At 35.5% G+C, this 12,831-nt stretch overlaps 2 protein-coding genes across 2 annotated transcripts; both read left to right on the forward strand.

Annotated features, from left to right (window-relative positions):
• Positions 1-3,048: 3,048 nt before the first annotated feature.
• Positions 3,049-3,852, forward strand: LOC137658944 (uncharacterized). Its single transcript, XM_068394056.1, has one exon. The coding sequence runs from the start codon at positions 3,049-3,051 to the stop codon at positions 3,850-3,852; it is 804 nt and encodes a 267-aa protein (XP_068250157.1).
• Positions 3,853-4,378: 526 nt separating this feature from the next.
• On the forward strand, positions 4,379-6,388 carry LOC137658945 (uncharacterized). Its single transcript, XM_068394057.1, has one exon. It carries the CDS (start codon positions 4,379-4,381, stop codon positions 6,386-6,388), a length of 2,010 nt encoding a protein of 669 aa, XP_068250158.1.
• The last annotated feature ends 6,443 nt before the right edge of the window (positions 6,389-12,831 follow it).

Raw genomic sequence — 12,831 nt, forward strand, 5'->3', positions numbered from 1 at the left:
TCATAAGACAAGACACATTACTAATATTGCTTGAGGAAAAACGAGACATTCCTATCATAGGACAAGATATATACTAATGTTGCTTGCAGCAAGACGAGATATTCCTATCATAGGACAAAATGACAAATCATGTTACTGATGTTAACAGCAATAAGAGACATATTCCTATCATAAGACAAGACACATTAATGATGTTGCTTGCAGCAAGACCAGACATTCCTATCACAAGACAAGACCTATTACTGATGATGCCTGCAGTAATACGAGACATATTCCTATCACAAGACAAGACACACTACTGATGTTGCTAACAGCAATAAGAAACATAATCCTATCATAAGACAAGATACATTACTGATGTATGTGGTGAGACATTTCTATTATTAGACAAGACCTATCTCATGATGATACAAGACCTATCTCTGATGATGATGTTTCAATCTATCATAAGATGAGATTTATTACTGATGTTGTTGCTTGAAACAAGAAGAGACATGTTCCTATCATAAGATAATACACACTACTGATGTTGCTTTGAGACATATTATTGATTATATTGATGATGGTGTTTCATCTACCATACGACGAGTCTTATTACTCATGATGTTACTTCATCTATCATATGAGATATTCCTATCATAAGACAAGAAACATTACTGGTGATGTTGCTTGAAGCATGGCGAGATAAATTTCTATCATGAGACGAGACCTATCTCGGATGATGTTGCTTCATCTATCATAAGATGAGACTCATTACTGATGATGTTGCTTGAAGCAATACGAGACAGACATATTCCTGAGTCTCATCTTATGATAGATGAAGCAGCATCATAAGAGATAGGTCTCGTCTCATGATATAAATGTGTCTCACCATGCTTCAAGCAACATCAATCAGTAATGTATGTGTCTTGTCTTATGATAGGACAGTCTCATCTTATTTCAAGCAGCAACATCAATAATATGAGAAATATTACATATTACTGATGTTGCATGACAAAATGAAACCTTCCTATAGTACATATTACTAATGCTGTTGCATGAAGCAAGATAAACATATCCCTATCGTAACACTAGACACATTACTGATGTTGCTTATCACGAAACATTCACCACATGTCCCTATCCTTCTAGAAACATTCACATATTCCTATCATGCTACATCATGATATAAATAGGTCTCAACTTTTGATAGGATTTGATAGAAATATGACATATCAATGATGTTGTTGCTTGAAGTGGAAACATTCACGAAACATTCACATATCCCTATCATGATATATGATTCGAATTAGAAATAGAAAATATGACATTGCTGATGGTGTTGCATGCAGCAAAATGAGACCAACATTACTGATAATGTTGCTTCTTACTTCAAGCAATATTGGTAGTATATCTCATCTAGCCTAACCACAATAGTATGGACAGTCAGAAGTGGGTAGTCTCTAACTTCCTTCAAGAAATATTATTAAATGTTTTGTCCAACTTCGAACAACATTAATGATATGCATTCCCTCCTACAGCTTCAAAGTCTTGTCTTGTGATAGGAATTTGTCGTATCTTGCTTCATCGGAAGTAGCAAATATCATCTTCCTTCAAGCAACATCAGTAGTAAGTCTTATATCAGAAGTCGTAAGTTTCTTATTACTTCAAGCAAATCATTAGTAATAGGTCTCATCTTATGGTAGAAATAGGTCTCGTCATGCTTCAAGCAGCATCATCATAATAGGTCTCGTCTTACTTCAAGCAACATCATCAGGAATATGTCTTGTATTGCAGCCACAAGCAACATCATCAGGAATATGTCTCGTATTGCAGCCACAAGCAACATCAGTTATGTCTCATCTAGTCATAAGTAGCAAATCTCGTCTTGATTCAAGCAACATCAGTAATATGCCTTGTGTTGTAAAAGCAACATCAGTTATCAGATATGTCTCGTTTTGTCAATATGTATCTTGTCAATAGTAGTAAATCTCTTCTTGCTTCTAGCAATATCATCAGTAATATGTCTCGTCTGGTCAGCAGTAGCAAATCTCATCTTGCTTCAAGCAACATCATCAGTAATGTTTCTTGACTTACTTTGAGCAACCTAAATAGTATATCTGGTCAAAAGTGGCTAACCTTTTCTTGCTTACATCAGGAGAACATCAAGTTGGAGGTGGCAAGTGTCTTGCTTCAAGCAACATCAGTAATATCTCGTCTGCTTCAAGCAACATCAGTGATAATTCTTGTCAGAAGTCGTTAATCTCTTGTTGCTTCAAGCAACATCAGTAATCTAATATGTCTCGTCTTGTTTCATCGGAGGTGGCAAATCGACTTTTGCTTCAATCGACATCAGATATAGGTCTCGTCTTGCTTCAAGCAATATCATCAGTAATATGTAGCAAATCTCATTTTGCTTCAAGCAACATCATTTGTAGGTCTCGTCTTGTCAGAAGTAACAAATCTCGTTTGCTTCAAGCAACCTTAATAGTAAGTGTGGTCAAAAGTGGCGAGTCTCGACCGACTTCAAGCATCATCATTAATATATCTCGTCTTACTTCAAGCAACACCAGTAATATATCTCTTCTTACTTCAAGTAAGATTAATATATATCTTCTTTCTTCAAGTAAGATTAATATGTCTCGTCTTAATTCAAGTAACATTAATATGTCTCGTCTTGCTTCAAGCAACATTGTTAATATATCTCGTCTTGTTTCAAGCAACATTGTTAATATATCTCGTCTTGCTTCAAGCAACATCATTTATATGTCTCATCTTGTCAGAAGTAGCAAATATCTTCTTGCTTTAAGCAACATCATTTGTGTGTCTCGTATTGCATCAAGCAATGTCATCAGAAATATGTCTCGTCTTGCTTCAAGCAATATCAAAAGTAATGTCTCGTCTTGCTTCAAGCAATATCATCAGTAATGTCTCGGCTTAATTCAAGTAATATCATCAGTAGTATGTTTCTCCTTGCTTCAAGCAGTATCATTAGTAATATGTCTCGTCTTGCTTCAACAAATATCATCAATAATATGTCTCTTCTTGCTTCAAGCAATATCACCAGTAATGTCTCGTCTTGCTTCAAGCAATATCATCAGTAATATGTCTTGTCTTGCTTCAAGCAATATCATCAGTAATATGTCTCGTCTTGCTTCAAGCAATATCATCAGTAATATGTCTCGTCTTGCTTCAAGCAACATCATCAGTTGTATGTTTCGCCTTGCATCAAGTAACATCATCAGTAGTATGTTTCCCTTTGCTTCAAGCAATATCATCAGTAATATGTCTCTTCTTGCTTCAAGCAACATCATCAGTTGTATGTTTCACCTTGCATCAAGTAACAACATCAGTAGTATGTTTCCCTTTGCTTCAAGCAATATCAGTAATATGTCTCGTCTTGCTTCAAGCAACATTATCAGTAGTATGTTTCGCTTTGCTTCAAGCAATATCATCAGTAATATGTCTCGTCTTGCTTCAAGCAACATCATCAGTAGTATTTTTCGCCTTGCTTCAAGCAATATCATCAGTAGTAAGTGTCGTCTTGCTTCAAGCAACATCATCAGTAGTAAGTGTCGCCTTGCTTCAAGCAATATCATTAGTAATATGTCTCGTCTTGCTTCAAGCAATATCATCAGTATTATGTCTCGTCTTGCTTCAAGCAATATCAGTAATATGTCTCGTCTTGCTTCAAGCAGCATCATCAGTAGTAGGTTTCACCTTGCTTTAAGCAATATCATCAGTAATATGTCTCGTCTTGTTTCAAGCAATATCATCAGTAATATATCTCATCTTGCTTCAAGCAATATCATCAGTAATATGTCTCTTCTTGCTTCGAGCAATATCTCTTGCTTCAAGCAATATCATCAGTAATGTGTCTCGTCTTGCTTCAAGCAATATCATCAGTAATATGTCTCGTCTTGCTTCAAGCAATATCATCAGTAGTATGTTTCACCTTGCTTTAAGCAATATCATCAGTAATATGTCTCTTCTTGCTTCGAGCAATATCTCTTGCTTCAAGCAATATCATCAGTAATGTGTCTCGTCTTGCTTCAAGCAATATCATCAGTAATATGTCTCGTCTTGCTTCAAGCAATATCATCAGTAGTATGTTTCACCTTGCTTTAAGCAATATCATCAGTAATATGTCTCTTCTTGCTTCGAGCAATATCTCTTGCTTCAAGCAATATCATCAGTAATGTGTCTCGTCTTGCTTCAAGCAATATCATCAGTAATATGTCTCGTCTTGCTTCAAGCAATATCATCAGTAGTATGTTTCACCTTGCTTTAAGCAATATCATCAGTAATATGTCTCTTCTTGCTTCGAGCAATATCTCTTGCTTCAAGCAATATCATCAGTAATGTGTCTCGTCTTGCTTCAAGCAATATTATCAGTAATATGTCTCGTCTTGCTTCAAGCAATATCATCAGTAGTATGTTTCACCTTGCTTTAAGCAATATCATCAGTAATATGTCTCGTCTTGCTTCAAGCAGTATCATTAGTAATATGTCTCGTCTTGCTTTAAGCAATATCATCAGTAATATGTCTCGTCTTGCTCCAAGCAATATCATCAGTAATATGTCTCGTCTTGCTTCAAGCAATATCATCAGTAATATGTCTTGTCTTGCTTCAAGCAACATCATCAGTTGTATGTTTCGCCTTGCTTCAAGCAATATCATCAGTAATATGTCTCTTCTTGCTTCAAGCAACATCATCAGTTGTATGTTTCGCCTTGCATCAAGTAACATCATCAGTAGTATTCCCTTTGCTTCAAGCAATATCATCAGTAATATGTCTCTTCTTGCTTCAAGCAACATCATCAGTTGTATGTTTCGCCTTGCATCAAGTAACATCATCAGTAGTATTCCCTTTGCTTCAAGCAATATCATCAGTAATATGTCTCGTCTTGCTTCAAGCAACATCATCAGTTGTATGTTTCGCCTTGCATCAAGTAACATCATCAGTAGTATTCCCTTTGCTTCAAGCAATATCATCAGTAATATGTCTCTTCTTGCTTCAAGCAACATCATCAGTTGTATGTTTCGCCTTGCATCAAGTAACATCATCAGTAGTATTCCCTTTGCTTCAAGCAATATCATCAGTAATATGTCTCTTCTTGCTTCAAGCAACATCATCAGTTGTATGTTTCGCCTTGCATCAAGTAACATCATCAGTAGTATTCCCTTTGCTTCAAGCAATATCATCAGTAGTATGTTTCCCTTTGCTTCAAGGAATATCATCAGTAATATGTCTTGTCTTGCTTCAAGCAATATCATCAGTAGTATGTTTCACCTTGCTTCAAGCAATATCACCAGTAATATGTCTCGTCTTGCTTCAAGCAATATCACCAGTAATATGTCTCGTCTTTCTTCAAGCAATATCATCAGTAATATGTCTCGTCTTGCTTCAAGCAATATCATCAGTAGTATGTTTCACCTTGCTTTAAGCAATATCATCAGTAATATGTCTCGTCTTGCTTCAAGCAATATCATCAGTAATATGTCTTGTCTTGCTTCAAGCAATATCATCAGTAATATGTCTCGTCTTTCTTCAAGCAATATCATCAGTAATATGTCTCGTCTTGCTTCAAGCAATATCATCAGTAGTATGTTTCACCTTGCTTTAAGCAATATCATCAGTAATATGTCTCGTCTTGCTTCAAGCAATATCATCAGTAATATGTCTTGTCTTGCTTCAAGCAATATCATCAGTAATATGTCTCGTCTTGCTTCAAGCAATATCATCAGTAATATGTGTCGTCTTGCTTCAAGCAACATCATCAGTTGTATGTTTCACCTTGCTTTAAGCAATATCATCAGTAATATGTCTCGTCTTGCTTCAAGCAATATCATCAGTAATATGTCTCGTCTTGCTTCAAGCAATATTATCAGTAATATGTCTCGTCTTGCTTCAAGCAATATCATCAGTAATATGTTTCGTCTTGCTTCAAGCAATATCATCAGTAATATGTCTCGTCTTGCTTCAAGCAACATCATCAGTTGCATGTTTCACCTTGCTTTAAGCAATATCATCAGTAATATGTCTCGTCTTGCTTCTAGCAATATCATCAGTAATATGTCTCGTCTTGCTTTTAGCAATATCATCAGTAATATGTCTCGTCTTGCTTTTAGCAATATCATCAGTAATATGTCTCGTCTTGCTTCAAGCAATATCATCAGTAGTATGTTTCACCTTGCTTTAAGCAATATCATCAGTAGTATGTTTCACCTTGCTTCAAGCAATATCATCAGTAGTATGTTTCACCTTGCTTTAAGCAATATCATCAGTAATATGTCTCGTCTTGCTTCAAGTAATATCAACAAGAGGTGGGCACAGTCCTCGTCTACAAAAGGCGTCATCATGAGTAGTCAACTGTTCGTCTTCGACACAATTGAGCCTTGTATTTAGGAAGCAGATTTGGGTCATGCCCCTAGTATTAAAGAAATAGGTGACTAGATCTGCTAATAAACAGATGAACAATTATTCTTTACTAAATTCAAATAAAGTTTTATCAGTAATGCATCAGTTTTTGTTTTCCATTCCACTATGCATTTGAAATTAGTTTCAACTTACTCTCCACGTGATGAAATTTATTACTATGCTCAAGTTGCCTGTAAATCCTTCCATAATTGAATCTTCTGATTGTAGTTGCTTGCATGATGAAAGGTCTTATATTGTAAAGCCCAGTCGTATACAAATCCCCTGTAAGATTACAACATTGGTATTAATGAAAAAAAAAAAAGTGTTTACAGTTAAAAAACCTCACAACAGCACATTTTTTACCAAGAGACTATAAGATTGATTTATCAATCTAAGTACATTAGAAGAATCATTTGATACCCTTAAGGAGAAAGTCTGTCCTAAACTAAATTGATCTGTTATAGTTTAAATGTTTGCTCTATTATATAAAAAGTCTGTACGGAAAACATTCAAAAGAAACTGAATACCTCAAATGCAAATGATGTAGCGAGTGACTTTGGAGATATTCAAGCTAAATAAGCCAAGCCCTTCACTAGGGTATTTTAGAAGCGCAAGAGATAATAATTCGATATCCAAACGAATAGGAGTCTATATGGATTGGGATTATATGTAATATGAAATCCCAATCGTGATTTTCTACACAGATCAAAATGAGTAAACTTTAAATGAAGATTTGCCCCTTTTCATTGTGATAATGAGGGGTAGAAGTATATCTAAGAGAATTTAAAAGATATGGAAATTGCCATACAACACTATATTATTCCGCAAAAGATACTCTTTAATTTTGTTTTCCTTTTTTTTTTTAGCTGGACTTCAGTATTTAATGCATATATTAATTTATCGTGTCCTACTCCAACGAAGTATGCCATATTAAAACAAATAGCTGAATGTAAAGACCAATAAAACCAGCATACAATTTTTATAGATAACGATACAGACTCGAGACTTAAGATAAGCAGAATAAATGATTAATTTTGATCTAATGCAAGTTAATTAAAGACACTTCTATCTTATGTTGATTGCATTTGCGAAACTATAACTTTCTACAAGAAAATCACATACCTTTTACACCATGCCTGTTCCTATAGTGGTTCATCCAAATTCAAAATAATTTTTTACTCTCTAACAAACGATAGAGGGGCTCATTTAAATGGGAAAATCACTGTATTCGTCATTAATACTACTATTTAGGTTAAATCTAGTCATCATACTAAACTAACTATAACTAAAGTACGAGATCAGTTGGAAAAGGTCAACATGTCTCATTAAAGTATATAGGAAATCATAATTTTTCTGTTATAAGTATATAACTTAGTACAGTCAAAGGGTTAGAAATGGGTTGCACCTCGTCGCTGATGGTGCGAAATTGCGTAAATCCGCACTGAATTTCTCTATATTGGTCCATTCATCATCTAATTTAGTGACCCACAAATAACTGCGGTATCTGGCTACGGGCTGCAAGTGTGCAAGAGCCCGTAAAAAAAAAAAAAAAAAAAAAATCATCATCATCTGAACATACCAAGTGCCTCTTGCCTCATGGGCATGGTGTCTTATTGAGGAATGAAAGAAATTTCAGTTACACCTTTTTATGATCTATACTTTAAAGCTCAAAATATCCCACAATCAAAAACATTCATGCATAAAAAATGGTAGCCTAGAAACAAAACTACATAATGATTATGAAAATAATAGGAAGATGACGGGTTACTATACTGAAGTGTTTCAGGCGCTTGTGTATTTTACGATTTATAATATACCAAATAAATACAGCAATGACTTAGAAAAAGTTAATTTTGGAATGACTCATGGCTGCATTGCACGTTGAGATTATTATTATTATTATTATTATTATTATTATTATTATTATTATTATTATTATTATTATTACTTGCTAAGCTACAACCCTAGTTGGAAAAGCAGGATGCTATAGGCCCATTGGAAAATAGCCCAGTGAGGAAAGTAAATAAGGAAAATCTACAAGAGAACTTTAAGAACAATAACAACATAAGAATAAATCTATGAAGCTATGAAAACTTGAAAATAACAAAAGGATAAAAACTTCAAAATAAAAAAAAGAAAAGAAACAAGATAGAATATTGTGCCCGAGATAATATTAGTTTTAATTGCTTGTCAGACCTTTTCGTGTTCTTGGAAAACAACCTCAAGGTGGCATTATCGTGATTTAATAGGTAACTAACAAGGACGGCTGTTATCTTCCCATTATTAAACAATTCAATTAAGAAAACCAATATAATTGTTCGCTGATCTCTGAATAAAGCAAAGATAATTTTTCTCCGAGCTACAGTATAACTTGTTTCGGTAATTAGCTAACAATTTACTTTCCTTGGCTGAGATCATGTAAGGGTCGTTACGAAATTTCTTTATCAATTTGGATTGAAAATATACGATTAACTTGCAACTTACACAATCGCACCTGTTCAATAAATTCTCAAGTTAAGGAAAAACAACCCCATATTTCTGGGAAAATAGATAGCAAACGAAAAAATAAATACTATAATCTTAAAGACCCCGAATTCTAAGAGCATAGTAAAATGTGAGAGTGAGAGAGAGAGAGAGAGAGAGAGAGAGAGAGAGAGAGAGAGAGAGAGAGAGAGAGAGAGAGAGAGAGAGAGAGAATAAAATATAAATGAGAGTGCCGTATATGAAACACTAACAATAAACCAAATCCATTAATTACAGAGGAAGAAATATACATGAAAGAAAGCAGATGAGAGAGAGAGAGAGAGAGAGAGAGAGAGAGAGAGAGAGAGAGAGAGAGAGAGAGAGAGAGAGAGAGAGAGAGAAAAAAAAACAATATTCATATGAATCGGGGAGAGATAGATATCCGTATATGAAAATGATCATGACAGTACACCAAATCAGAGAGAGAGAGAGAGAGAGAGAGAGAGAGAGAGAGAGAGAGAGAAAAACAATATTCATATGAATCGGGGAGAGATAGATATCCGTATTTGAAAATGATCATGACAGTACACCAAATCAGAGAGAGAGAGAGAGAGAGAGAGAGAGAGAGAGAGAGAGAGAGAGAGAGAGAGAGAGAGAGAGAGAGAGTAATCATAAAATACAAGTAATAGAGAGACCTATATAAAACACTAACAAACTAAATCCATGAATTAGTTATAGAGGGCGAAATATACATTAAGGAGAGAGAGAGAGAGAGAGAGAGAGAGAGAGAGAGAGAGAGAGAGAGAGAGAGAGAGAGATTAAACTGAAAAAAACAAACAATATTCATATAAATTGGAGATAGATAGATATGCGTGTATGAAAATGTTTAACAATAAACCAAATCAGAGAGAGAGAGAGAGAGAGAGAGAGAGAGAGAGAGAGAGAGAGAGAGAGAGAGAGAGAGAGAGAGAGAGACTTATTAAACTGCAAAAACAAAATATTCATATGAATTAGAGTGTGTTATGCGTGTAAGAAAATGTGTAACAATAAACCAAAACAGAGAGAGAGAGAGAGAGAGAGAGAGAGAGAGAGAGAGAGAGAGAGAGAGAGAGAGAGAGAGAGAGAGAGCGAGCGAGCGAAATTCGTAGTCAGCAGCAAATACCCAAATCAAAATTCTTTAATAGGCAATGGATTGCCACATTCAGGAATTAAATAAACCCCATACGTGTTTTATTAACTGACCATGCTTTATGACTAGTTCCTAATTAACTACAAATAAGCATACATTAAGAGTTATGGGGTCCTTTGACTTGCCAGACAGTACTACATTGTATCCTTCTCTCTAGTTACTGTCCCTTTGTCTACACACCGATTATATATATATATACATATATATATATATATATATATATATATATATATATATATATATATATATATACATATATATATATATATATATATATATATATATACTTTTTTCCTTTCTTTACTGGGCTATTTTCCCTGTTTCGGGACCTGGGCTCCCAACATCCTGCTTTTCCAACTAGCAAGTAATAATAATAATGATAATAATAGGGCATTGCACCACTATTCATTTTTCACCTTTTAACGATTTGCTAAATTACTCCTAAGATGAGTATTACAAAATTCCATATAATTAAAATCTGGATGCTCTTTTGAGAAAATATAGAGTTATGCCATAAACAATCATTTGTCTGAAAACCGAAATCTATAATTCATTCTTTTTTACCTCTACTTTGGGAGTTTTAGGGGAAGCACCATAATAGGCGTGAAGTTAAGAACGTTCACGTCGTGACTGTCAGTGGAGACCAATCTTAACAACACCCCAATACAGCCCAAACTACTGCAAGACAGTGGGGGATAAAAGGATAAATCCTCGGCCCACTGACAAAGATATAATCAGCTACAATAGAGTCCTTTCAATGACGTCACTGGGAATCGCCGGCGGCCATGCTGGAGGACATACAAAGCGAAAACATGGCGGCTGCTACAGCGAATATGGACAATGAGAGCGACTTTGTCAAACAATTGTCGGGTGATGATAAGCGTTTTTACAAGCAGAAACTCGATCTAATTGATGGCCTAAATCCATACCGGATGCAGAATTCATTCAGTCAAAATATTGAGGATTTTCCCAGTATTTCATACATTGATATGGTAAACTACTTGGTACTGTCGGCTAACTCCGTGTACACTAGCGAGCAGATGAATGCCTAACCATTGTGTTTGTGTTTGGTTACAAATGCTATAATTTCTTATATACATATAAACATATGATGGACAAACTCTATTGTAATGCTCTTGGATGATCGTTTTGCCTCCTTGCAATTAATTACACAAGTTTAATTATTTTTTCGATGTTTCATATATAAGCTGAAGACCTCTTCGGGTTAAACCAGCTTTCAGATATTATTGTTATTATTATTTATAATCAATGTTTATTCATCACATAGGCCTGTATGTCTGCACAATTTAATACACAAATTAAAATAAATATAAATATACACTTAATTATATATAGGCATGAGCACCTTGACGAAATAGAGACCTAGGTAAGTAGCCTTTGTTAATATAGCTAATATGGGCGCTTTTAATTTTTGTTTTGAAAATCTGAGATGCCCCTTTTGATGTTTAAAAATTGAGATGCCGCCTCCCCCACACACACTACACACTGAAATGACGATGATACTTGTGAAGTCACCCATGCGATCGGATATAGCATGTTTACACAGGAATAATGATACTTTTAGGGCCTAGCCGAGACTGACCTGATATGAAATGATCAGAACAGATACTTGCGTAGGGTAGTGAGGATTCACGTAGATCAGCTCGTGATATTCTGGTCAACCACAAGTCACGTCTGCGCTTGGATAATTCTTCTGTATCTTTGTTCTGATTCTGAATAACTGCCGGTATGCGGTAGAAACTCTTGTCATCTCTTTGTCCTCGATTCCCACAGCCAACAATAGCGCAAAAACTGGGCATTGTGTGAATGTGATGAGATGGCTAACGATTCAACAGTTCAACCACAGCTATTCACTGAACACGTCTTTGTTTGTCCTCCAAGATGGCGGACCGGAAGTTTGATGACGTATAATGAAAGGACTCTATATGGAAGGCTTCAGTAGCAGCAAAGGCAAATATTCTGGCAGAGCTACAGCCAGTTAACCTGTGCTTACAAGAAACTCGCCGAATGAACAATGGACCACCGTTAGTCAAACTTATGGAAGAGCTAGCTTAAGACACGTCACTAGTAATGAGTACTGCTAAAATTGAAAATGGTCTCACTGGTATCCTTGAGGTGGAGACAACACTTGAACAGCATCCCCGTGTACAAACTTCCCAATGAACCATTTGAGCCACAGTACGAACTGGGGATATAGGGACGGGGATACAAATGGAGAAAAGGTAATTTCATTGGCTCTAAGCAAGAAACTTGTACTACTATATGACCAAAAAGACTCCTCAACCTTCACCAGCGTAAGATGGAGGAGGGCATACAACCATGACCCTGCATTTATCAATTCCACAGGCTCCAATTCCCATACTCAATCAGTTCTAGCGCCCATACAAAGTTCCAAAATCGCCCAGTAGGCTACAAATTGAATTCCACAGAGTAATTAGACCCAGGGAATCAAAATATCTTCCAAGATTTAACTTGAAAGCAAATTGGACAGCTTTTACCGATATGATTGCACAACATAATGACATCATACTACCTGAACCAAGTCATTATGATGAATTTGTCAAACTAGTATGGAAATCAGCTCAACAGAATATAACTAGAGGCTGCAGAATGGTATATATTTCTGGAATAACTGACCAAATTAAAGAACTCACGTGAGAATTACACCTCCTCATACGATGAAGACCCATTCAGCTTAGACACCACTGAAATAGGAGAAAACTAACACTACTGAGACAAGAGAGTCAGCAACGATGGC

Source organism: Palaemon carinicauda, chromosome 19 (assembly GCF_036898095.1).
Source record: "Palaemon carinicauda isolate YSFRI2023 chromosome 19, ASM3689809v2, whole genome shotgun sequence".
In the NCBI taxonomy this organism is placed as follows: Eukaryota; Metazoa; Arthropoda; class Malacostraca; order Decapoda; family Palaemonidae; genus Palaemon; species Palaemon carinicauda.